This window comes from Amphiprion ocellaris, chromosome 18 (assembly GCF_022539595.1).
Source record: "Amphiprion ocellaris isolate individual 3 ecotype Okinawa chromosome 18, ASM2253959v1, whole genome shotgun sequence".
In the NCBI taxonomy this organism is placed as follows: domain Eukaryota; kingdom Metazoa; phylum Chordata; class Actinopteri; family Pomacentridae; genus Amphiprion; species Amphiprion ocellaris.
The window spans coordinates 8966146-8993427 of record NC_072783.1 but is presented as its reverse complement, the minus strand read 5'-3'; the positions used below and the strand labels follow the sequence as shown (position 1 = coordinate 8993427).

The 27282-nt window shown below is 38.6% G+C and overlaps 1 protein-coding gene across 7 annotated transcripts in view; it reads right to left on the bottom strand.

The window, feature by feature from the left end:
- Positions 1–1310: 1310 nt before the first annotated feature.
- Positions 1311–27282, bottom strand: part of baiap2b (BAR/IMD domain containing adaptor protein 2b) — a 115895-nt gene continuing 89923 nt past the window's right edge. For 4 of the 7 annotated variants that reach the window (XM_055004423.1, XM_055004420.1, XM_055004418.1 and 1 more), the window contains 7 exons: positions 23974–24210; positions 21898–22093; positions 19992–20193; positions 18541–18618; positions 17740–17908; positions 15664–15701; positions 1311–7625 (listed from right to left, as the gene is read on the bottom strand). In XM_055004423.1, coding sequence (XP_054860398.1) covers positions 7457–7625; positions 15664–15701; positions 17740–17908; positions 18541–18618; positions 19992–20193; positions 21898–22093; positions 23974–24210 — 1089 coding nt within the window. In that variant the 3' untranslated portion in view covers positions 1311–7456. Of the gene's footprint in view, positions 7626–8028; positions 8076–10175; positions 10302–12074; positions 15127–15663; positions 15702–17739; positions 17909–18540; positions 18619–19991; positions 20194–21897; positions 22094–23973; positions 24211–27282 lie in introns of those variants that run through there. The other 3 variants (XM_055004419.1, XM_055004425.1, XM_055004424.1) reach the window with 3 other exon arrangements.

The window sequence follows — 27282 nt, the reverse complement described above, 5'->3', positions numbered from 1 at the left end:
TATGTAATCAATAAATGGCCTTTGCCCATCTTAAGAAAAATTCACTCAGAACTCTGATATGTTAACAGTACTAAATAAATCAATAAATACATGCATACACACAAAAATAAGTTAATACATTAACTGTGTTTAGATAAGATTTAGATTTTAAAAAAGTTGTTTATGTTTTTGCAGAATCCAGTATTGCTCACTGGTTGGTCATTACATTTTGTTAGTTTGATTTCACTGTTTAAAATGATGCCACCTCTTTTCAGACAGAACCTGTGATAATAAAACAATACAAAATTTTTAGTTCCGTGTTAATAAAGCACTTAAAGCTTTAAGTATGGCTAAATGCTTTTTTCAAAATTAAATATATCACTCTTTAGGTGGTAGTGGCCCCAAGTTCAGTAAAGTTGGAAAGATATTCACAGATTCGGACTTCCAGCATCAATAACTCATTAGATATTGGTTGTCAAAACATAAACGGTGCCTCTTTCCCATTGTTGCAAGGCAGACAATGTGCTACAAGCCCAGTTTTATCAAAAGTAGCTGTCTTTCAAGCTACAGGAATAACATTGGTGTCTATGGAGTGAACAGGGTCCGTCTGCAATTTGCAAAACTGCTGCAACAGTAAAGAGAGACAAATATTCAATAACTTCACTCTTATACATTGTAGTGTCACTAAAATCACTGCAGCCTTCAACTGGCTCCTGTTGACAAAGTGTTTTAACAGAAATGTAAATGCTGTAATTTGATTCTTTTAATGAACCATGTAACTTGAATGGATGTGATGCTGGTGTGACCACAGTGCACACGTCTGATGTTGCTCACAGTGGTCCAAGGGACGCTCAGGGAGTTTGTGTGTTTGCTCAGACTCAGGAAAAATTAGAGGGAACATTGGATGTCACTTACATTCATATGCGAGTCAAGGCAGGTGAGCTAATACTTTTATATATATATATATATATATATATACAATATAGTGTATGTCATCGTGATTGTAGCATAAAGTCTCCTGTATCTGGAAGGGCCAGTCATTGGTGGATCTTGGCTAGAACAACACCATGAAGACTAAAGAACACAATTCTGAGAAAAGTCACAAAATGGAAACAAGAACATTTCCAAGTCACTGAATATTCCTTGGCATCCAGTTAAACCCATCATTAAGAAACAAAAAGACTTGTAGAACTTGAATGAATCTGTCTAGAGCAGGATGTCCTCGCAGAGTGGCCACCAAGACACCTATGATTCCTCCGAGCCAACATGACCATTTTAAAAGATAAAAACATGCCTCTTTCTGATCTGTACATCCAAGACATGCAGCACAATATGGTTAAATACTTGATTCTTTATTGTCAAAATTAAATTGTAAAACAAACACTGTGTTCTCCATCAAGTCACATAATTACATCGTTTTGACTGTCAGTCATCACATTTGTTTTGCAGTAGCCCTCAAGTTACATCAACGTAGGTTTTATCAGTTAGAATACACATTACTTTATGGGTCCTGTATTCAGCAGATCATTTTTTGTAACTTCTCTCATAACTTCCTCACATTAGCATGTATTTAGCAGCAATTATAAAGGAAATGCACTAAAACCTGCGTATTATGATCATGTTTTTCAAGAAAAAAGGTAAATTATGTCTTGTTAAGTTAAAAAAAGAGACATAAACTTATATCTATATGATTTTTTTAAAGAAATGCTCGGTATTTTACATTATATATGAATTGTATATTGGTAGAGATACTTCTAAGTCGAACCACTGGAATTTTAAAATGCACATTTGATGATCATTACATCAGTTGGAAACAGTGCTGGAGTTTCAAAAGTACTACATTACTGTAATGACATTGCTTTTGGCTTTATAGCTCCTGTTGTGGAAGTTCAGCGATGTTGAGGAAGACACAGAGAGGCACACCAGAGGCTCAGACGACTTCAGTTGGGAGTAACGTTTACTGATATCAGGAGAATAGACACCAGTAGAGCAGCAGTTCATGCCAGCATCAGTTCTGAGGATTCTCTCTGATCTTTGGGTTTATATTGTAGTTGGGAGAAGGTCAGATTTACATTACAGACCAATATGGAGACAACTAGTCTGCTTAGTCACGTCAGAATAGATAATACCTGATCTCCTGCAGTGTCTGTCTGTCTGTCTAAAAGCCATTATGACCTTAGAAAGGGGAGTAATTTTTCCATCACAGTTCCTAAATCATATTACTTTCATTTCGCAGCAATATTATCAACCGCCACAGCTCTTTAAAATGGTTTTCGCCAACGTTGCTGCCGGCTTTGATTTAATATTTCATTTGAGAGTATAAAAAAATGTGTGTATGTCCTCATTATGGTATGGATTTGTATTGATATGTTAACATATGTAAGAGTTATAGTGTTAGATGACAATGTATCTCAGGTGATGTTGCAAACTAATGCAAAAGTACTCTAATGAGAAGCATAATGAATTCTAAAGAACTTTCTGCAGGTAGTAAATAAGTAAAGTAATGCGTTGCTTGTTTAAAATGCACTACTTTAGTTTTTCTTAATGCTACTTTTAAACACAAAACTAAGGAATTTCCAAAGCAGCTGAAAACTACAGGTAAGAATGCACTTAATTCACCACATGGATAATGGCATAAATCATTTTTCACTTTTTTTTAAAGTTATAACAAGAAGCGATTTGAGCAATAATAACAAAATAAACTGTGTGACTTTCTTAATAATATCCTTGTAAATATTCAGCTAAATACCAACTAATTTTTGGGAAACTATGTGAAAAGTTTCTAGAAAATAAGCTGGGAAATACAGGACCATTAAAGTGTTTTTCTTAAAATATTTTTGTAGTTTTCAGCTGTGATATTTTAAAGAGTAACTACACCCAGGATGAAAAGTCCAGATTTAGTGCCATCTAGTGGGTGGTACGTGTTCTGTAGTGTCTCATTTTGCAATTCTGCACAGCTGGATGCAAAAGACCACATCTGGTCACATCTGTTAAACCCATTAACCAAAAGATTTCAGATGCTTTTTCCTCCTCACAAGATTTAAAATGCGGTTGCTCTTTAAAATATTCTGCAGTTAATGTAAGAAAATATAAGGAGGTGAAGATCCATTCACAAACACTTCACACATAAATCCTGCTTCAAAATGTTCAAATCAGCTTGAAAATCATCACAGTGTTTCTTCACCTCCCAACCCCCAGTCTTAATTACATAAAAGGTGAAGTGGAATTCACCTCATTTAGCAACAAGTTTAAGAATTACTCAGATTATGAAAAAAAAAAAACAACAACATTCTGGTTTCATCTTGATTAAGATGTGCTGTTTTCTGCCTCCACAGGAAAAACAACAGAAATAAATGGAGTTTTATTTGTGGTTTTTACAGCAATCAAATATATTCACTCTAGTGCTGTGTTTAAGTACAATTTTAAGGTACTTGTCTGCTACTTTATACTCCACTATAATTTGGAAGCAAATATTGTATAATCCACTAGTTTTATTCAACAACTCTGCAGATTTAGTTAAATAATACAAAATAGAAATCAATTTTTCAGAGCTTTAACAACCAAAACCTCGACTTCATTAACCATTAAACTGGGGTGGAGGCAGAAATTTTACACATCTCAGTTTCTAAACAAAAAAACCCAAATAATCTGAGTAAAATGACAGCGATCAGTTGGACGTAACTAATAAAACCTCCGTCAGTGTAACTCTGATGGCTCGTTTCTTTGCATCACAGTTTTCTAAAACATGATAGAAGATGATATGCAATCTCAAAGTTTATCTCCTGTCGATTGTGGGTCGTTTCACTGCAACTCACCAAACCCTCCTAGTTCACGGCGGGATTTTCTTGACAAAAAAAATCATTTAAAATCCTAAAGCTCCACTTCAAATTTCTCAACATAAAGTAGAATTATCACTTTTCTGACAATGTGAAACCTCTGTAAAAGCAGAATTCATGGCTGAGCTATAGGCATAAAGTGCATTCGTTATATATCAGAGATGTACTTAATAAAGTGGCAGGTAGGGCTAATACTCAACTATGCAATAAAACCACTCAATGCAATATTAAAATCAAAGAAAATTATCAAAATTAATGAAAAAAATGAAGAAAACAATGACTTTAAACGCTTTAAAACTTCCTCTTTCAAAGGTTTCAAGGAATTATATGGAAAAAACGGTAAAAATATCATAAAAAAAGTGTTTTTTAAGCTCCAAAGCCACATTTAGCTCCAAAGCTACATTTAGCTAGCTATATAGCACTCATTTACTGGTGTAGAGCCAAATGACGTTTAGATATTCCAAATCTCACTGCAAGAAACAAACTATTCGAAGATTCTTCATTCAGTTGCAGAATAATTAATTACTAATTGGATTATTGCAGAACAATTAACAAACAAGTGTTTAGCTGCAAATTTTTCTTTGAAGTTTGTGGGTGTTAAGTTTAAATTTCAACACAATCCAGCAAAAGTAAATGATGTGAAGCCTTTTAAAAGGGATATGAATGTATTAATAGAACTGGATTTACTTTATAGCCACTAAAAAGTGTACGGACAGCAGAAAAATGCCTCTTTTTTAATGTAAATAAAGGTTGTTGCATATTTTTATCAGTTAACCCTCCTGTTAGGTTTGTTGGTGCTTTTGAGTATTTTCTGTATTTTCTGCCAGTGAGACAGAGAATCGAAATATTTTCAAAAGTCAGTGTCTGTTTCAGGTTTAAGTTGGAAATATATGGAATATTAGAGTCTTAATGCCGTTTTGTGTCTCGTTTTTGTCATTTTGTGTCTCGTTTTTGTTGTTTTGTGTCGTTTTTATCATTTAGTGTCTCATTTTTGTCGTTTTGTCATTATTGTCGTTTTTTGTGTTGTTTTTGTCATTTAGTGTCTCGTTTTTGTCGTCTTGTGTCGTTTTTGTCATTTTGTGTCTCGTTTTTGTCATTTTGTCTCTCATTTTTGTCATTTTGTCTCTCATTTTTGTCATTTTGTGTCTCGTGTTTGTCGTTTTGTGTCTCTTTTTTTCATTTTGTGTTGATTTTGCTGCTTTGTGTCTCCTTTTTGTCGTTGTGTGTCTTGTTTTTTGTCATTTTCTACCAACGTTCCTGGGTCAATTTGATGTTTAATCATCCAAAAATGGGAGAAACAAAAAAAAAAGCCCAACAAATATTGTTTATATCTCATTATTAACCCCATTACCAATCATTTCTATCAATATTTAGTACATAAAAAAATGCATGTTAAAACTTTTTTTAAATGTACATTCGAAAGACCTACATATAAAACGCAGTAGTTTTACATGACATTAGTTTTTTAAAATTTTTATTTTATATTTTGATCCTTTTTTTTCTTTTCATGGAGTTGATCATTTAACACTAGACTCCTCTTTTGTTCAGGGTACAAATATGTGAAATGAACCGTTTATATGTTGATTACACTCTTTAAGCCAACAGAAAATATTTTTAACAATTGTTTGACCTTTTTTTACACTTTAATATGGGTCAATCTGACACACAACATACAGGAGAGTTAAGATTTAAAGCTACAAACTCTGGAATAAACTTCTGATCAATGCATCAAGACTGATGGAAAATCTGCAGCTAAAGTAAAGAACCTAATTTCTGCATGGACACAGTGAGATGTCTGACCCAAGACTGTCATCTGAAATTTAATTTAAATTGTAATTATCTTACAAAAGCAAAAAAAGCAACAACTTTAGCCACCATTTATCAGTTCTCATGCCCATCTATGTTCCAGTACTGTCTGTATAAGTACATAACAAGACTGAGTGACCACAGAACGACTATTTTTCTTGCAGTTATTTGCCACCACAGCATGAGCGATGATCTCAAGTATAAAAAGTGACTCCGCTGTTTATTTAAAGTGGAGCTTTAGGGTTTTGCATGAACTTAATAGAAGCTTTTTTTGCAAGAAAACATGAACTGTGAGGTTGAGGCTAATAGGACGAGACCTTTCATCTTAACTGAATTAATGTTGCTTTAAGAAGATCTTACATTAAGAATCAAACATGAATCAGTGAAATCTGAGTACAGTGTATTATCAGTGTCGGTACAAACACCTGCAGAGCTGCTTTAACTAGCATTTATTAGAGAATCTAAGATTTCCTGTGAGTATACAATTAGTTGGAGATACAGTACTATGAGTAGTGTGCTTATCAGTTTGATCTTTCCGTCTAGTCTATGTTTGTTTTTTTTTTTGCTGATAATCAGACTTTAGTTCGTCCATCTTGAAGACCTTTACTGTTTCCTTGGTGCATAAAACTGGATGTTTTTCTGCGTTATTGCCCTGCGAGGAGGCAGTTTGTTACCAGGTGAGGCTACAAGGTGAAACACCTGACAGGAAGTGCAGCTTACCAACATTGAAGCCCTTTAGTTGACAAGGCAGGGAGGAGGAAGCTGATTTTCAAGACACAGAGACGTCATCAGACTGAAGCCAGTCGTTGGTCTTTCTAAGAACTGAATGAGCCGCAGCTTATCTTATATTTATCAAACGCCAGGTGCTCCTAAGTAGCAAAACTGTTTCAAAAACAACTCCGTGGAAATCGATCAAATTCTCACGTTCTTCTGTTTTTTAATGTGCTTTTCACTGCGAGAAGATCAAATCAGTTCCAGCTTTTATTTACACTATGTCTCAATTAACCCTCTGAACTCCGGAGTGTTTCTTTTTTTTTGTTCTCATCTCATTTTTCCTCACTGTAGGTTCATTTTTTCACTCCAATGTAAAGTCCTGTACCTCTAAACAACCATGAGTAGAAGTAGAGAGAACTCAGAAATGTCTTGACACAGTTACAGTGCCATAAATCATAACAAAAAAGGGAAAAAAAGTTGAACTTCTTTTATTATTGTACAAAAATATGAGATAAATTAGAACCAGTATTCTTCCATGAGCCCACAGGAGTTAAAAATACTGGAAAAACATGGTGGCTCTACATACTATAGATATTTTACCATTTATGTTTTTAATTTGTCTCCTCTCTTTGCATGTACACTGCCTGCAGTTCATCTGACTGTCTCTTGTACCGAGGAGCTGATAATTTTGTGTTTTATTGACAGAATCTGGTTTATTTTTGGTGATTTCTTTTAAAAATGAGATGTGTAGAATAAAGCGATTTTGAGGAATTTCAAGCTTAGATTTGGCTAATTTTCCTGATAAAACTGCGCATCACACAAGATTAGTTCAAGTACTTCTGGAAAGTTGGAAATCCAGCATATTTTTCAGTTTTTACAGTTTCTGTCTCTGATTAATGGTGTAATTTTGGCAGTTTTTTTTTTTTTTTTTTTTTTTTTAAAAGATTTTCAAACCCGCTGGCAGGTTTTGGGGTTCAGAGGGTTAATACAGAGTTCACTTTATCTGTTGGTTGTATTTAATTCTGTTAATTAGTGTATTTATTATAATACTGTGGCCGAATGAGAGCCTTGTAGCTGAGGAGGAAAATCCACCTGCAGCTGCTTTAAAACTGAAGGAGGAATCAGAAATCTCCGGGAGGAATCGAAGCCTTCTCCACGGAGTCGTAGTGAGCTTCATCGAACTGCTCTTCCTCCTCTTCCTCCTCTTCCTCCTCCTCGACTTCCTCGTCATCGTCAGAAAGTGGCGGTTTGGCCGGAGCCTCCACGGTCGGCTCGCTGGGCAGTTCAGCTCTGGGAAAAAATAAGACAGAAAACAGCGGAAAAAACATTTAGCTTCTCTGTTATTATCTGGCAAAATGTTACGAAAACCATGCAGGAAGTGGAGAATAATGTGAGGGAAAAGGTCACAGAGAGCGCAGGAGGGACGGTTGTTTGGTGAAGCTGAAAGAAAATGAAAGGTCTGATGAGTCATGCACCAAAAAATAAAAAGTAAAAAACAAGAGGGGAAACTGAGAAACACATTTCGAGGAAAAAACACCCACAGATGAGGTCAGCGGTCGCATCACACGGAAACAAACAAACAAACAGTAGTGATGGAAAAACAGGCCAAATCCCAAAGCCAACAACAAAAGGAGCTCTGAGCAATAATGAAAAATGAAAGAGGAGGTGGATGATCCAAAGCTCGTTCACTTACGATGGGATTTTTTGGTTGTTCAAAATCGTGCGTAATCAGGCCCAGTACTGGAAGGAACAAACAGTCCGCACATGTCAACAATCAGCATCCAACAGAGGCTAAAACGCTATATTCTGTTACTATACAAGGCAATAAATACTGTATACAACTAGTTCTAACAGCCTTACTATGGTACAATGTGCAGATTTAGTTATTATTAAGACAAGTCATCAATATTAAAGGAGCAAACAATCAAAGTCATGACTGAGAAGACTGGAAGCCTCCATTTAAAACTTCTTAAATCAGAAAGTACTGGCTGGACATTATGGTTTCATCCAGGGTTCATATTGATTCTTAGTATAGGTAATAAAGGAGATTATTAGCCAATATCTGCATGAAAAAATTAAGATATTGGTGTCAAAATAAACAAAAAAACGACTCCAACTCCAAGAGAAAACTTCACAAAAACTGAACTATTATGCTAAAATATTTTTTCAATTTCTCCTCTTGCATCTTAATAGGCTGAATAATCAAATAGTGCTCTGGTTGGAACATTTTACCACAAATCTAAAAATATGATTTTCAGTAACTGCTGAATAATTGGCCAAACCAATATTTGGATGACATGTAGTAGTAGGTATACATGATAGATATTGATGCTAATTATTGCTAATAACGGAGGTTATTTGCTAATATTTGCATGAAAAATTAAGATATTGGTGTCAAAATGAACGAAAAATAACTCCCAAATACTCCAACTCAAACAGAAAATTTTACCGAAACAGCTTAGTTTTTCTTATTTTTTAATGTTGTACACAGTATTTTTTTTTTAAAACTAAAATAATTTTTCAGTGTCTCTCCTTGTGTGTTAATAGTGAAAAAACAAACTAGAGTTCTGGTGGGAACATTAACGATGTCAGTAATTAGAAAAATGCTGAATATTGGGTCCAATAATTGGTCAAACCACTACTGGATTGGATGACAGCTAGTAGCATCTATACATGTAAAGTTTCTCAAGTACTTGACTCAAGCACAGTTCTGAAGTATTTATGCATTTATACAGTACTGCGCTTCTGCTTCACCACCACTGAACTTTTTATGACACTACACTCCTTTTATCTGGTTGTAATTACAGGTTGTGTTACTGATTTGAAGCCATTTTAGTAAAACAATTCAGTAAATAAAGTCGACTTTAACTTTGGCGGATTTTTCTCATAAAGCTTCATATAAAGTTATTTTATTTTTTAGCCATTTAATAAATAAAAAAGAATCTAATAATATTTTGCTGCCTTTTCATTCTCAACAGTTAAAAACCAGGCAAGCTGCAGAATTACCTGCAACTTTTAAGGTGGAATGATTTATTTTAAAAACAATTTAAATATCAATCCAACAGCTCTGATTTTCATTTTCATTTGTTTTTATCGGCTCTCTTGCTTGACACTTTACAGGATGACTGGATCCTGTAGTGCTTAAAAAATGAGTATGAATTTCAACTAGATTAAGCAAACTACAAATATTCTACTTTATCACATCATTTTGCAGAAATACACTTATTGAGAAAATGCAAAAAGTCTTCTTTAGAGCAGAGCTTGGCTTGTCCATTCTGAGCTACTGTAGAAAGATAGTTGTATAACATTGAAAACACAACAACTCTTATTTTCAGGTGATTTGAAGCTAAAAAAAAAAAACACCCAATTATGAGAATTATATTCTATTTATGCTGGTAGATCCCTTTGAATTCAACATATTGATCATGAAGTTGAAATTAAATGTAATAATATTTATATTTCCTGAGCATTTCTCCATTCTATCATCACCACTTTTCTTGTCGAGGCTCCCAGTCAAACTCGGTGATGACCTCGTTTGTTTGTAGCTGCTACTACTAATGATGCAGCTACAGTTAACTGTGATTAATTAGGAGGTTAAACCACAACATGAACACATGTACAGAAACACAAACAGATCAGGGCTCCACGAACGCACCACTGCTGTGTGTTCACACGGAAATCATGACCCAAATATATTAAAATAAACGCAAATAAAACCCAAAACACAATCAGGCAGATAAACCACAACATGGTGAACCAGAAGAGCAAAAAGTGAAATAATAAAGAGTGAAAATGCCGTGATTAGGACGACAACACACACAGTTGAGTTGAAGAAGGTACCTTTGCGAGCAGCAGGAGGCCAGTGGATGCAAGGCGGGTCGGGATGCAGTGGAAAAACTACAGAACACACACTGAACATGCAACAAGGCCAGGTGGAGGTAATGACGAGTCTTAGATCCGGAAATGCTGACATGAGAGGCGACATCAAACGGCTGGTTAATGCACTAAAGCAAAAGGACTGATTCTCCTGTTAGACTTTCAGAGGAGCATTTTGATTCTGCTACAGCTCAACTTAGCTTTCTGCAGAAAATAAAGGATAATTGGCTTCGCAAGCTGGAAAAAAAAAACATACATTCAGCCTCATTTTTGAGACAAATTGAACCAAAAAAGAAAGTATGGGGGGTCCTCGACTTACGTCAGAGTTCTGCACCTACGGCCCGACGTAAGTTGTTTTTTGCCGTAAGTCGGAACTCCAGCAAAAATGTAAACAAAGCCGTTATGTGCATCACGAGATGGATCAGTTCTTTGTAAAAGTCATAAATACCAATGACTTCCATCCATGTGTCCACGAATCATTTTACAGGAAGATAATAGAACATAACTGCCATCAGAAGAGTCTGATTTATGGTTGGGAGCCATAATGAAGGGCAAAAAGTTAGTGAATGTAGCACAATCCAAGGTGGTGTACAACTGGAGAATGTAAACAAAGCCGTCTTATAGCACTGCGTGACGATGTATTCGTCCGCTCTGCTCGCTGCGTAGCAACATACAGTTCTCCCTCGTCATACTGCGCTTCACTTTTCATGGTCTCACTGGAATACAGATTTTTAAATTGTATTTGGTATTGTGGATTTTTCCCTATATCGCAGGATTTTGCGGTATATTGGTATTTTTATATCCATCCATCCATCCATTATCTATACACCGCTTAATCCTCACTAGGGTCATGGGGGGGCTGGAGTCTATCCCAGCTGACTCAGGTGAAGGCAGGGGACACCCTAGACAGGTCACCAGTCTGTCGCAGGGCTACATACAAAGACAAACAATCACTCTCACATTCACACCTACGGGCAATTTAGAATGATCAATTAACCTCAGCATATTTTTGGACTGGGAGGAAGCCGGAGTACCCGGAGAAAACCCACGCATGCACAGGGAGAACATGCAAACTCCATGCAGAAAGATCCCGGGAAAGCCGGGACGTGAACCAGGGATCTTCTTGCTGCAAGGCGAAAGTGCTAACCACTACACCACTGTGCAGCCCGGTATTTTTATATATTATTTTAATTAACTTTGTGGTACAATAAGCATGTTCGAGCCTAAAAAATTTAAAACTATATAAAAAACAATAATTAAAACATGTTAAAAGAATATTAAATCGAAATAACATGTGCAGCATACAGCGCTGGATGCTGATTGGCTCAGCGACCATAGCATCAGTCTCCTCTGTCTCCTGTGTATAGCAGCATTCAGCATCACTGTGCAGTACATTCACCTCATCATCATCAGTACTGCACAGCCAATTCATCATCTTCATCATTTAAGCTGTAGTATATTCATTGGTGAGTACACATATAGAATTTTATATGTCGTTAAAATTACGCAGGTTTGAGAGTGTAGTAAGTGTTTAAGAGCATAGGTAGTGTTTATAAGAGTGTGGGGAGGGTTTATAAAGCCTTAAAATATATATATGTATATAAACAAATAATAAAATGAATATGGTCGCTACTTCGTGGATCGGAAAGGAACCCCCGCTATAGACAACGGACCACTGTATTCATCCCCTCACCAACTAGTTCCACGTAACCAGTTACATAACAAAATGCTGTACGTCATAAACCAAGGACCCGCCCGTAACCAGTTCCGCTGTAACGCCGTAGGTCGAGGACGTCGTAAACCGAGGACCCCTGTTAACTCAAACGCTACGAAGGCCTTCCAAATAAATGAGCGGAAACAAGAGAAGCTGAATAAATTTATTTGATATTTTTTGAGAGTAGAAATTCACCATACATTTGAGGTCATCAATGGTACACGTTTTGGTGCCCCCAAAGCATGCATTATCCATAAGTTCTCTACACAATAATTTTGATGTTCGTTCACAACAGAACCCCTCACAGTCAAAGCAGTGGATGCAGGAGTTACTGAGCCACAGGTGATCGGTGTGCTATCGCTGCAGTCATACCTTGGACTATTTTAGTGGAGAAAGAAGAAACACTGGCAGCTTCCAGTCGTTTGCACTCGACTTTTGTCTCTACATTCACCAAAACAGAGATGGGAACAAAAAAAACAAACAAAGGGTGGTTGGCAAAGCTGAGGGGAAAGATGAGTGTTAGGTCACAGGAGAGGAGACAGCAACAGTTCTGCAGTGCACAAACGTCCGTCTGGAGTCTAGAAATTTTCTTTTTAAAAAAAAAAAAAAAAAGTGGCAGATCAGGAGGAAAAAGTCAAAGCACCTGCCTCAAGAAGAAATATTTAAAGGTAAAGACGAACATTTTTGCAGTGCAGGAGGCACAGGAGAGGAGCACAGTTTCACGTTTCACCTCCTCTCAGACATTAAAAAAACCTCATAGAAAGCCGACAGATGTTAGTACAGACAGGCGCCGACATACAGACAAGCAGACCAGCGTCTTTATTAGCACACAGAGAATCAGACAATTTTATCTCCAGAACACGATGCTTTGTTGTTGTTTTTTTTTTTTTTTACTCACTCAGGTTTGAAAGTCAAGCATTTAGTAGCAAACACAACAGAAGGCTGAATGAGGTTTCAACTGCAAATTAACTTCTCTTCTCCCCATCAAGGCTGCAGAGCTTTTTTTTTTGTCTGTACACTGGATAAATGCTGCGTAAAACACAGAAGATGCCGTTTTTTTTAATTATCACAAGACCGCTGGTGCTTCATTTGAATCTCTGGATCCAGGAGTTCATCAGCATGTTGCTATAAAACTACATTATTGATTAGTAGAGGCACGAAATCTGAATACGACTGAAGTCCGGGCTGAACAATTAGTGCAAAAAGCCGCAGTGTAGAATATAAATTATGCAACTTTCAAGTCATGTCGTTCTGCTTTGTCTGTTTCAAATCCTTAAACTGAAGCTTGACTTCCAATATCTGTCAGCAAAATCGCATTTCAATATTTTCTCAAAATTGTTCAGCACTGGTTTGAATGTAAAAAAGTCTTTTAAAATGTCAGGAAAATTGGCAGAAATTAGAAAAATTCTGAATATCGGGTCGAATAATTGGCCAAACAGATATTTGGATGACACCTAGTAGTAGGTATACATGATATTGATACTAATTATTGATAATAAATTAGAGTATTAGCTAACATCTGCATTAAAAAAATAAGATCTTGATGTCAAAATAAACCAAAAAAAAAACAACAAAGGCTCCAACTCAAACAGGAAAAGTGCCTGAAATGTCTTAGTTTTTCACGTTTTTGAACTCAGATGTTCTGGTTGGAACATTTTATCACAAATCTAAAAGATTAGTGATGTCAGAAATTAGAAAAATGCTGAATATCGGGTCCAATAATTAGCCAAATGGATATTTGGAAGACATCTAGTAGTAAGCATACATGACATTGATACTAAATATTGGTAATAAAGGAGATTTTTAGCCAACATCTGCATTTTCCTAATTACTAACTTTCCTGAAGCGACTGTTTCATATGTGAAAATTATCTTAAAATAAACAGAACAAAAGCATAAAAACATAATCAAAACAATAAAATGGTAGTGAGGTCACCGAGCCAAACAGCAGTACCAGTTGTTTTTCTTTCATGCATGAACGACAGAAAGTAAAAGGCTGCGACTCTCTCTAAAAATTAGCTATTTGCTCCAAAAAAGTCTTCCAATTGATTTTCTCGTCCAACTAACAGCCCAAATGTCCCAGAAAATATAGAATTTACAGTGATATAAAAGGCAAATATTTGCATTGGAGAAGCCGAAGCCAGTAAATGTTTGGCGTTTTCGCTCCATAAGTCACTCGAGACACTTAATTACCACGACAGTGAGCTGATGAAGGAACAGTTTGATCGGGGGGCAAGGGTTTGTTGACCCCATTCAGCCTTGACAAGATAGTCACACAACCACAATAGAAAGTCAAAGGACCCCCGAGCACCTGCGATAGTGTGCCTGAGCAAAAAGGCTGATACTGAAACAGTAAGTTCCTGTGCACAAAGTCAGAAATATAGACTATTACTTGGATTAAGGTGCGTTTTTTTCATAGATACTGTATGACAAGCACTTCTGTATGGCACATTTATGTACAGTAAACATGTCCTCCGTACGGTAAAACACTTACATAAGCTGCTCACTACTCGCGATACAGGGCCTCTTAACTCAGAGGAATACAAAACCTCACAGCATGAAAAGGTAAAAGTACTGTTAAATACTGAAAGATCCAGTAAAAGTATAGATTGTAATGTTGTTTTTTACATTATGAAAATCCTCTTTGGGATCGACAACTTCAATTTAAACACCCCTGATTTACATCTATCCTTTACATTGTCATTCCAAACAGGAGAGCACTGACACTGTGTGGAAAAAATCAGGTTTCCCTTCAGTGGGGGAAGTAAATAAATCCCCTCCCAGCCCACCCGGCAATATACAAAAGAAATGTACATGCATGAAAGACAAGCAAAAGATACATTTTCCTCAGAGAAAATGTCCATCATCACGGCGAGTTATTGTGATGGCGCAAAAGTCCCCGTTCTGGTTCTGGTTTGGCTTGGCGTTGGCTGAGAACCGAGGCTTCACCGGGGCCGGTTAGACGGCACAGACTGGACGGATCAGAGAGGGGAGGACAAGAAATACACCCAAACCTCCTCTTCCTCGGCTCTGGGAGAGTTTATTGCCGTAAAGCAGGAGATAGGAAGGCAGGAAAGAGTGGAAGTGGGGTGGAAAAAGGGATGAAGGGATGGCTGAGGGTTCCTGTCCTATCGCACCGTCTGGCTCAGTCTGTTTGTCTGTCTGTCCTCACACTGTCGAAATCAATTTGCCCTCTGTGGAACTGTGGACAAAGAGAGGGAGAGGCTTCCAGGTGGGCTGGCTCAGGAAGAAACAGCAGCAAAAACACAACCACGGAGAGGCAGAAATAAAACCACCCAACAGCCCTGAAACTGAGCTTGAACCGTCTGGTTTTAACCCTGAATGAGAAGCGGGGAAGTCGGGATTGGGTGGGTGCGGTTAGCGGACGGAAGCAGAGAAGCATGGATGTTTGTGAACCAAAGAAAACTTAAAAATCAACTCAACATGCCTTAAATCTTATCTTTACAGAGAGGGTTCTACTAGTCCTGTATGGATGGAAACACAAAAGAGAACGAAAACACAAAACTGTCCTGCTGCTTGCGTGTTTGCGGGTCTGTGCCAGGAATTAGCCCAATCCCTCGTCTCTCCATCGTCGGCTGTTTCGTCGACTAATTCTCGTCCTCCAGCCCCTCCCCCGAGGACAAAACTCCTCTTTGGCTTCCCACCCAGAACACTGAAATAACTCCACTGGATTCTGAAAATTTGAACACTTACTCAAAGCTAGTTTAAGGGATCTTACCTTGTGGGGAAGCGTGGTTCGTACTCTTCAACTCCTGGCTGTAAAAGCAAAAAACGAAGAGAGATTTAGACAATGAGTTGTGCAGTTTATTCAGTCTTTTGTCTTCTGTCTGCTGCATGCAGTGTGTACAGCAGGTCCTCGGTTTATGACGTCCTCGACTGACGGTGTTTCATGGTTATGCCGCCATCTCCCTTAAATTAATAAGAAAGTCTTGTTCCACCATTCCGACGTATGCCATTTGCGATGTTAAACAAATTTCGCAAGGGAACTAGTTGGCAAGTGGAGCTAGTTAACGAGGAAGACAGCTTTGTTTACATTCATCGTGACATTGGTACTTGTGTACAGTTTGTGATTTACGTCGCGCCGTAGGAACGGACTTCCAACGTAAATCGAGGACCCACTGTATACAACTTTTGCAGTTCGCTGCAGAAATGAGGTGTAATCTTTCTGTGCGCTACAATTACATCAGTTATTTTTATGTTTTTCCTTGCTTTTTAATCTTCGCACCTTCATGTTGTATAGGAGGTTTTAATTTATACTTCAATGCAACACGATTTTGTTTGTTCGACAATAAAGTTCATGAACTTAGTAAGTAAACTTTAGCATTCGGTCATGTTGCAACGTTTTTTAGGCATTCATTGCCTGCTTTGTATCACTTTCTAGGACGTATTTACAAGAAAAGTCTTGGATACATTTTATTTAATTTTTATTTAAAAGATGCAGGGTTTGTCGACATGCAGGCTTCACACGTGCACGGAAAAATAAGCGAGGACTAGGACAGAAAGACGGAATAAAGGAAGACTTGGTTGCAAAAATTTAGGTAAGCAGGACAAAACTCAAGTGCAAAGCCACATCTGAATCAAAGAAAAGCAAAAACACTAGTATTACAAACTGCTGTTTTAAACTATTTTCATTCTCAATGCAGATGCACCCGTCTACAGTGGTTAATTCTTTTCAACTTTTAAATCTCTTGTATTTTTCCACATTGCAGAAATACTGGAATGTCAGTTTAATACAATATTGTGCACAGCTCAAGCTTGTTTACATTTGTGTGTTGTATCTTCCACTGTGCAGACGACGGCGGGTCAGAAAAGTATGCTGGCTGGACGTAGTCGAACAGTCTGGTTTTTCTGGCAAACTGCATCTGACATCCTATGCAACTGACAAACTAAATCTATGTTTCCGGCCTTCTATTGTATGTGTTGACTGCTGCAACGAGCACAGCAACCAGCAGGTGGAAGCAGAGAGGCACAGTGGAAGATGCACAGCAGCAGCTTGGAAATGTTGAAGTCCTGTTTTCCAGTTAAAGATGGAGAAATATTCTTTTTTTTTTGCTATTCTCTCACAGCTTGGACTAATTTGGTGATTTATGGGTCAAATATATTTAAATGAACAGAAAATCCCTTCTCAATCACATTTAAGTGCACTTTTAGAGGTAAATGTCTCATCATGGAGGTCTTCCGACCTACAAATCACCAAATCAGAGCTTCCTGGTTGAAGTTTTCCTTAAATGCCACCAGAGATGTTTCCGTCCTTAAACACCGGAAAGAACAATTTAAGTTGTTACATGACTACTGAGCAATTAGGCATCGCCCACATGTAATGTTCCAGGTGAGGCGTAGGAGGGAAGCTGGGCTGACACAGAAGGGTTTAGCGTTGCATAAGTCTACTTCTGAAAAATTAACCTCCCTCGCCACCGCTGCTGCCTGTTTTCACTTTATTTCCTGCAGTCGGCTGGGCGAGCGCTGCCTCCGTTATCGGCTGTCAGAAGCGCTTCCCTCGGAGACGGAGGCAGCGAGGCGCAGAGGAAGACTTCTGCCGCACTCGACCCTCGACGTGTGAAGCCGAGTCGAACCGATTCCTGCGTTTATGTAAGCTAATGTAGCGGAGGAGCCGAACTCGAGGAGGAAGAGGCAGGCTGTCAAAGCGGAGCCGATCCTGAGCTCTCTCCGAAGTTTCTGACACCGACTGGCGCCGATCGATGCCAGGTTTTCGGCGACGGCTCGCGTGTGAAATCGAGCGTGGGTTGACGCCGGTGTGTGTTTTATGTGCTTGTTTTTGCAGACGTCCCCCCACCTGTGAGAAGCCTGGCACCGCCACGCTGTAGGGGCGTTGTTGTCTGCCGTGCAGCGCTGCAGCGATCGGAGCCGCCATACGGGAGTGGACGCCGTAGTCGGGGCCCGGCAGAGACATGTCTTCCCTCTCTAGAAGGTTGCCTGTGCTGCTGCTTTTGCCGTGGTGGAGGCTAGAAATGCACAGAAAATCAAAGAAAACTATAAACATGTTGTCCATCCATCCATTATCTATACACCACTGTGGGGGGCTGGAGTCTGTCCCAGCTGACTGTGGTACCACATGGTGTCAACAAGCCTGTTTTATCTTGCTCGAAAGCACATCTGAATATTGTCTGCTTAGTGGGCGTGTCACTAGTGGGCCACTAGGTGGTCACGTGACAGCACTTCCGACCTTCAGTCCGGTAGAAGCATCGGACTAACATGGCGGCTCAAACTTTCTCTTTTATCACAAAAACAGTTCAGTGATTCAGATTCTTGTTTTCCAGAAGAACCCTTCAAACTGTACTCAATGTTCTCCACATTAAAGAACGTCACGAGGTCGAAAAGTGACTTTACTCCAACAGGAATCTTTTAATAAGCATGCAGAGCCTGTAACGCACTTTGTTTTCCTCCTAATTATTCGATGACCTCGTGAAATTAATGTCACTTTTTCCCAACATGCTGGTAAACACAGTGAACAGGCATCACTTCAAAACACAATTACAGTTATGTAGCGTTTACCAGCATCCAGTTTGTTCATTAATTTGGGACAACAGTAGAAATTTCTGCACTTGACATGAAAAAAAAACAAAACAATACCTACTTGTGAACTCGAAGTTGCCTCGAGTCGCCTTCGTTGTCAGAAATCACCCGAGTGTAGGAGAATGGAAACCAGCCACGCCTAGAGAGGAGCACCAGGTATTAGCACACAGAAATCTAATTAATCGGTTACACTGAACCTATATTTGCTGCAGTTTCTGGCCATTTTATTTGCTCCCGTCACATTTTTCCTCACTGTAGGTTCAGTTGTCTCTGCAATATAAAGTTCTGCATTTCTATAGAAACAGAACAACCAGGACTAGAAGTACAGAAATCTTAGAAATGTCTTGTCACAGTTATAGTGCCATAAATCATGAAAAAAATAGAAAGAAGAAAGATTTTTATGATTATTTTACAAAAATGTGAGATAAACTAGAACCAATATTCTTCCATGTGCCCACAGGAGTTAAAAACACTGGAAAAAAACATGGCAGCTCAACATACTATAGATATTTTACCACTTATGTTTTTAATTTGTTCTTTAATTTGTCTCTTACTGCTTTGAGTGTACACTGCCTGCAGTTCATCTGACTGTCACAGATTCTTTCTTGTACAGAGGAGCTCATAATTTTATATTTTCTGAACAGAATCTAGTTTATTTTTGGTGATTTTGTTCATGAGGCTTGTAAAATAAAGTCATCTTAATGAAATATCAGAATTTAAAGGTGAGATTTGGCAAATTTTCCTAATACAACTGCACAGCACACATGATTAGTTCAAGTACTGCTGGAAAGTTGAAAATCCATCAAATTTTTCCATTCTTACAGTTTCTATCTCCGATTAAGGGTGTAATTTTTAAAGTTTTTTTAAAGCTAACATGCTTTTCAAACCTGCCGGCAGGTTTTGGTGGTTCAGAGGGTCAACACAGAGTTAATGTTAAACTTTATTTGCTGTTTGTATTTAATTTTTTAAATTTAGTTTTCTTATTGCTGTTCTTTTGTGCAAAATGACTCAAATTTTGTCCAGAATGACCTGAAAAGTGTTCAAAAAGATTTGAAATGTGTCCATAATGACTCAAAATGTGTTAAAATTGCTCAAAGCACAGAGAGGAATTTCCAAAGTTTGTCCAAAGTGATTTAAAAATTTGTTCAAAGATAAAAAATCTAAACTTAAAACCTTTCAGTTTAAAATGGCTTTTAATACCTAGCGGCATGGTGACATTTTATTTAGTTTGTTAATGTACTAACTTTTAGATATATTAGACGTGTATTTTAGTGTTTTTTTTTTAATAGTTTTATTGTATATTTTACTGCTGTGTCTGCTTTAAGTTACTGTATTGTTTTTAAGTTATTCTCTTGTTTGGGCTGTTGTAAAGAGCTATACAAATAAACTTTGATTGATTTTACAGTGTCCAGTTCCGACAGATGGTGTCACTTTGGGGATTTTTTTGGGGTTCAGGAAGTGAAACAAACACGGCCCGATCCTTGCGTCTTTGAACACTTGAGCTGCACTCACATCCTCGTCTTCTCGTTCTCGCCGTAGTGCCAGCCGTCGCGAGCCTCGGGGACCAGCAGGGTGATCACGTCGCCCTCGGCGAAGCTGAGCAGGGTGCTGTTGTCGCCGGCAGCGTGGGAGAAGATCGCCTGGACCCGAGTTCGGCCGTTTCTCTCCAGACCTGCGGCCATGGAGCTGGACCGGGGCAGCGTACGGGTCTCCGCTGGCGGGAAAAAAGACTTCAGATTTCATGTTCTGTCTCTTTATGTAAACAACATTTGGGACATCATATGTTTAAAGCTCCCCTTTGAAATTCTAAACGGTTCAACTTTCTGTGCTCCCGCTCTGTATCTATTTTTACTTGGAGTCTGTCTTTCTCAGTTTTAATATTACATTTGCTTCTATTCCCACTTGCTTTGGCCCATTTCTTATTAACAACTAAAAACTACACACATTGTGCGCGACAGCTTGCTGGATGCATCCCATTAGCTCTGTACTTTTTCAAGAAACAAAAACAGCGAGTGCACCTTGAAAGTATCCGAGGTGCTGTTCTAAAGCATACTGAATGCCAAGGTAAAGCTGCTTTTAAGGATGTTTCCCTGCCACTCAGCGTGCGCTCAGCCCTGACTTTAAACTGGCTCGTAAAGTTGTTACAGTCAGCAGATGATTGTGTTTTTACACATCCAGCTACCTGCTGGATGTGTAAAAACACAATCATCTGCTGACTGTAACAACTTTACAACAAGCCTCAACAAGAACGTTCATTTAGAGCAACTCCACTAATAATGTTGCTAATAATGCTAATTTATAGAATCATCTGGAGTTACTTAAGAAAACAATTATGATAGGTGCATGTTTCCCATTCTGAAGACACAAACGGTTCAGAAAAAAAGGTAAAAATTGCAGAATTGCACTGAATTAATAACTTGTTTCTTTCTCTTCTACAAAATGTTTTTTTTATACTTTGCAACCTTTGGAGGTAAAACTGCTTTTGTATTTATCACCAGAAATCCTTTATGAACGATTGATTTTATATAATCATCTAGAGTTACATAAGAAAATAATCATGATAAGCTATGAGAAAGTTGTTTGGAACAGTAACAGCTCAAAACAAAGTATTTTAAAAATGCACTCTTTCCTGAAGGATTTTCAATATTTTGCAACTTTCTGAGATAAACTTGCTTATATACGTAACACCAGAAAACTCTTATGAGCTACTGATTTTGTCTAATGATCAAGAATTACATAAGAAAACTATCATGATAAAATAGTTTGTTATAGTTTAAAAAAAAACATACTTGCAATGCAAACTAATTGCAAATTTGCAGCACTTTTTGTCTTCTCTGCAGAATTTTTTATATTTTGCAACCTTTGGAGGTAAAAATGTCTATATATGTAACACCAGAAATCCCTTACGAGCCACTGATTTTATAGAATCATCAAGAATTACTTCAAAAATTATCATGATAAGGTAGAGCAGGAAAGTTTGTTACAGTGACGTCTCAAAAAGGTATAAAAAAAAGCTATAAGAGAGTCGTTTGGAACAGTAACGGCTCAAAAACATGTTTTAACAAATTGCACATTTGCACTCTTTCCTGCAGGATTTTAGGTATTTTCCAACCTTCAGAGGGAATACCAGCTGCAATACCAGAAAATCCAAATGAGCTGTGATTTTTTTGACATTTTTAACCTCTGTCTTCACCAACTCCAGAGAAAAACAAGGTAAAACTCTGTGTCTGCTGTGTTTTCCAGCTTCTTCACCGGTTTCCTTTCTGGTGTTTGGTGCAAACTGAGACTGAAACGGGCCTGATAGGAAACCAAATTGCAAATGTGCTCCAAAGAGCCTAAAAAGTTGTGCCACATGCAGCTTCTAAGTGTGAAACTGCAGCCTTTGTGTGCAGGTCTACAGGACTTGAGCTCCTCTTACTCAGCTGGGTCTTGCCCTTGGCCGGCGCCACCTTGCGGACGGGCAGAGTGTTGGAGTAAACCTCCCCTCCGTGCCTCTGGGTCTGCGGCGAGGCCTTCCCCTGGGCGATCTTCCCCTCCATCCACTGCTGGTAGTCGTCCCCTCCGTGGGCTCCGGCCGTTCCGTTCATCACCGGCATCCCTCCCTCCATCAGCCTCTGCAGGGGCGTCACATTTGCATGCAGGCAATTAACGCAAACTTCTCCTCGCTTTACGTCACCCAGAGCCGTTGCATAACGTCTGGTTAATAATCATGAAGGTGCATGGAGTGGATCTGGGAACGCTGATTAATAAAAATGCAATATCTGAGCGTGTGCCGGCTGAAAGATAAACATATGGAATAACTGGGAGCCGGCAGAAGAGCGCCGCGGTTTTTAATTAGCATCTCCGGCCAAACTGAAGCCGTCTTTCATGTGAATCTTGAAAGATTTTTTATTCAGAACCGAAGCCTGAAATGCGGAGGCTGTATAAAAAGAGCCCGAGGATGGGAGGAATTTCAAGCCCGCAACAAGCTAATTAGCATGCTTTGCTAATGATTTCATTTGCATTCGACAGGGTTTTTCTGAAGAGACTCCCATGATGCACCAGCAGCATCAGGGTCAACGCTTCTTGACAAATTATTAAGGGGCTCGTTAGACTCCGTTTACCTGTGTGTGCATGTTTGTCCGTCTTTGTGAGGACAAAAATTGATTTTTCGACCTTGGGAGTGACGAAAGTTTCATAAGTAAAGACATTTTAGAGAGCAAGCTTAGTTGATTTCATCCTGTCTTGCTATCATTTAAGTAATGTACTGCTGCTGAGTAAGTGGCTGTTGAACTGAGCTACACGTGACTAAATGATCTAGCTGTCTATTTTATGTTTTGGGTGATGTTTTATTGTTTTTATTGTTCCTTTTATTGTTTGCTCATTGTGAACACTTGTGTAGCTGCTGTATAACAAATCGCCCTTCAAGGGACAAATAATAAAGTTGAAGTTGAAGCTTAGTGGTAGCACCCAGTCGTGGCATTTTATTTCCATTTAAAAAAAGATTCCGAACAACAAAGAGAGTGCAGCAGGCCATAGAAAATGTCCTTCACTTCAGCAGCTGTTTTTAAAATCACTTTTCCATCAAATAATCTGAAGTAAAGCGGAAAAAGCACACAATCAATCAAGTGCCATGCCATTCAGCGTAGCCGATCATTTCCCTCCATCTAATCCGATCTTTTGCTTTCTGAATAGTGACTGTTGATGGTTCCATGTGCAGCCATGATGTCAGTCCATCTATCATTTTCATTCTCAGGTCTGCTTTGTCCCGTCTTCCAAAGCACACAGGTCTCGGGGGAAATAGAACGTTTTAAAGTAGGGGTTAACCGATTATCTGTTCGGCAGAGGATTGGATCAAATATTCAGCAATTTCCAAATTATTTGCATCCACAATCTACTGCCTTCAACAGCCGATCAACACTGAAGGATGAATGTTCTTAAAACATGCACTTTTCATGTGCTAACATAACTGCACAAGGGTTTTCTAATCATCAATGAGCCTTTCAACACCATTAGCTAACACAATGTAGCATTAGAACACAGGAGTGATGGTTGCTGGAAATGTTCCTCTGTACCTCTATGGAGATATTCCATTAAAAATCAGCTGTTTCCAGCTAGAATAGTCATTTACCACATTAACAATGTCTAGACTAGGCTAGAATACAAAAATGTGGAAAAAAATATCTTCAGAAAAACAAAAAATAAACCATCAAAATATACACAAGTATTATCTCAGATCATACTGATGGAGAACTATTAATATTGCACACAATATATGGAAGAATCTGTACAATATCAACAGTACTTATGAAGATTTTTTGGTAATATTTATTATTTTTCTGCTGTTACCTACATATTTGCACTATTTCCCTTTACTGCTGTAAATTTCCTCACTGTGGTATTAATTAATTCTCAACTTATCCTTTTCAAACAACTTTTATGATGGAGTTTTATTCTAAACTTTCCTTTTCTCCTTGATTACTTATAATTTAAAAAGGACAGTAGAGGAACCGACCTGTTGCCCCATGGCCCCGCCGGCCCGGAGCGCCGCCAGCTCCGGAGGCACCGGCAGAGGTTTAGCACCGGGGATGGGCTCGGAGATGGGCATGCCGGGGTGGTGAGCTCCGGGAGGCAGAGTCCCTGCAGCGCCGCTCATCTGCTGGGCCAGAAACATGGCTCGGTCCGGCAGCTTGTTGGGCTCGGCGCAGGCCTGCTGCCACATCGGGATCTTCTGGACTAAAAGCTCTTTACCCTGAAAGAAACAGACGAGAAGAGCTTCGGATCAGACTGTTCTGTCAGTTAGGTCAACATATTGACCCCACTGGGACTCTTAGTTAGAATGATTTCACTCCATTCTGGCCACAACATCAGAAAAGCTGCAAAGAAATCCTTCATTTTTAGCACATTCAGTAAATAATTTAGCAGAGGAAGCCCAGCAGAAAGGTTTCCTGCACAATCTGCTAAATCAATCCAGTAATAGAGCAAGTTTATGTTCTTCAAACATCTTCAGACGAAGAAATCCCTCATGAGCTGCTAATTTATATAATCAACTGGCGTTGCATAAGAAAACAATCATATCTGCATGTTTTCCTATTCTGAAGAGAATAACAGTTCAGAAAAAGGGTAAAAATATTCACAACGTAAATAAATTGCACATTTGTACCAAATTAATGACTTGCTCGATCTTTCCTGCAGGATTTTTAATATTTTGCAACCTTCAGGGGTAAAAAAAACAAACAAAAAAACTCTCATATGTAACACCAGAGATCCCTCATAATCTACTAATTTTATATGATCATCTAGAGTTGCATAAGAAAACAATCATGATAACCTACATGTGCATGTTTTCCCATTTTAAAACAGTAGTTTGTTGCAATAACAATTCGGAAAAAATAAAATAAAAATCCCAATGCAAATTGCACATTTGCACACAATTAATCAGTTGCTTTATCTTTCCTGCAGGATTTTCAATATTTTGCAACCTTAAGAGGTAAAAACTCTCATATATGGAACACCAGAAATCCTTATGAGCTACTGATTTTATATAATCTTTGATAGTTACATAATAAAGCAATCATGATAAGGTATTTTGTTACAGTAACAGCTCAGAAAAAAGTAAAACATACCCACAATGCAAATAAAATGCAAATTTGCACCACTTTTTTTTTCTCTACATGATTTTTAATACTTTGCAACCTTCTGAGGTTAAACTGCTTCTATAAATGTTCTCCTATGGGTGGTAATATGGCAACATAATGTTCACATAATGTGAACAATAAGACGTAAGTAGGAGGGAAAAAATAACTGAAAAGTTTCAACTCTGAAATGAGAAACAAAAAAAAAAAACCACACCTGCAGGCAAATTTGCTGTAAATCTGCATCGTGAATGAACTTTTTCTGAGCAACAGTCACATGATCTTCATCATGTGTGGTTTCTTATGTAACTGCAGATGATGATTTGAAGGCCACAGGAGGCAGGAGAGCGAGGGATCTTTGGGAATCGTTTGAGAAGCTTTCCGCTGGAGCGTGAGCGGCCGAGCTGCATCTCCTACATACATCATCCAGCAGGCCGCTTACATAAAGATCCTCCTCATTTGCATTCATCAATGGAGAATAAATGAGGGAGTCCTGGTTGCATGAATAACGGAGGAGAATCTGCTTCTCCGACGGCTCTAACTGGGCCAGGCTGGTGAGGAGGATAAACACAGCGTGGATCCAAGGTTGTCTGAGTGAATGTGGGCTGCAGCGTCAGGTGTCAGGGCGTGGGCGGCACCATCAAATAAATTAACACATACACAAAGAAGTACAGCAGCAACAAATTCCAATACCAACAAAGTGAGCATCATGTAACCGGGGATTCATGCATATTTATACTCTCTGAATTAGCTGGAAGGTTCTGTGTGTGAATGTAAAATCTCCATCCTGGAAAAGTAAGCAGTTCTCAAATCTGAACACCTCGATCAATGAAAGAGTCTTTCTCAGTGCGTCTTGCTGCCGATGAGACGGATGAGTCACTCCGACCTCAGTTAGCCTCTCAGATAACTGAGGCGGCGTGTAGGCGTCTTTACCGACGCCGTGGTAAACATCGATTAGCAGACGGTGGCTCTTTTCTTTTCCCTCTCATCAATCGGGGCACAAGAGCTTACAGAGTGTTTAAATGGGAGATTTGCTAATTTGTTAAAGTATCCTGGAGGCAAAGAGACCAGAGTCAACATTGGTCTTCTCCATGCCTAAAGATTGCTAATATTTAGCACAAATATTTGTAATAGCTACGCCAGCTACCTCCTTGAACCTCAGTACAAAGTCTATAATTACTCTGCCAAGCAGTTATGTGACGATTGGTCTGTGTCTGTCTGTCTGTCTGTCTGTCTGTCTGTCTGTCTGTCTGTCTGTCTGTCTGTCTGTCTGTCTGTCTGTCTGTCTGTCTGTCTGTCTGTCTGTCTGTCTGTCTGTCTGTCTGTCTGTCTGTCTGTCTGTCTGTCTGTCTGTCAGCAACATTACTCAAAAACAGACCAACAGATTTGGATGAAATTTTCAGGGAAGGTCAGAAATGACACAAGGACCAAGTGATTAGATTTTAGCAGTGATGCAGCTTATAGTCTGGATCCATGGATTTGTTGAAGATTTCTGTATCATTGCCAGATAGCGCCACTGTAACCACGACAACAAGTGAACACTACGTCAGCTGCCTGCTGACGATCACATGATTGTGATCCTACTACAAATCCACCACTGAGGACTTATCAGGACTTATCTGTCGGAAAAGATACAAGGAACAACTGATTAAATTGTGGGGGTGTTTCTGAGTCCCATCAATTCCTGCTGCCCGCTACATATTTAGGTCACGTGATTCAGTATCCGTACATAACGTACACATACATAACACGCCTGTGCTCAGCGTAATGTCATTTTATTTGTGGGTACATCTATATTAAATGTACACATTCTATGGTGCCATGATTTCTGCCACAAATTTTTTCAAGATTTAATCCATCAGAAATGATACGACTGAGCAGCCATGGCGGAGTGCTGCGCTCTCCGAGTGCTTTTCTTGTTTGTAATTGGGTTGGTTTATATGCTCACATTTGACCAAATTAGACCTCTGGTTCTATTTTTGTAAAGACAAAATCTCCACAACAGCAGCCTTAAAGGATTGATCCATTATTTTTGGCACAGAAAGAGCAAAAATACCTGTGAACATCCCCGTGTTTTCACAACTTTGGATTGGTCCAACTCAATGTAGACTGCTAAATCTGAATTATCTAACAATTACGAACATTTACTCATAGTCGGCACCAAACTAACCATAATCAAAAAAAAATAT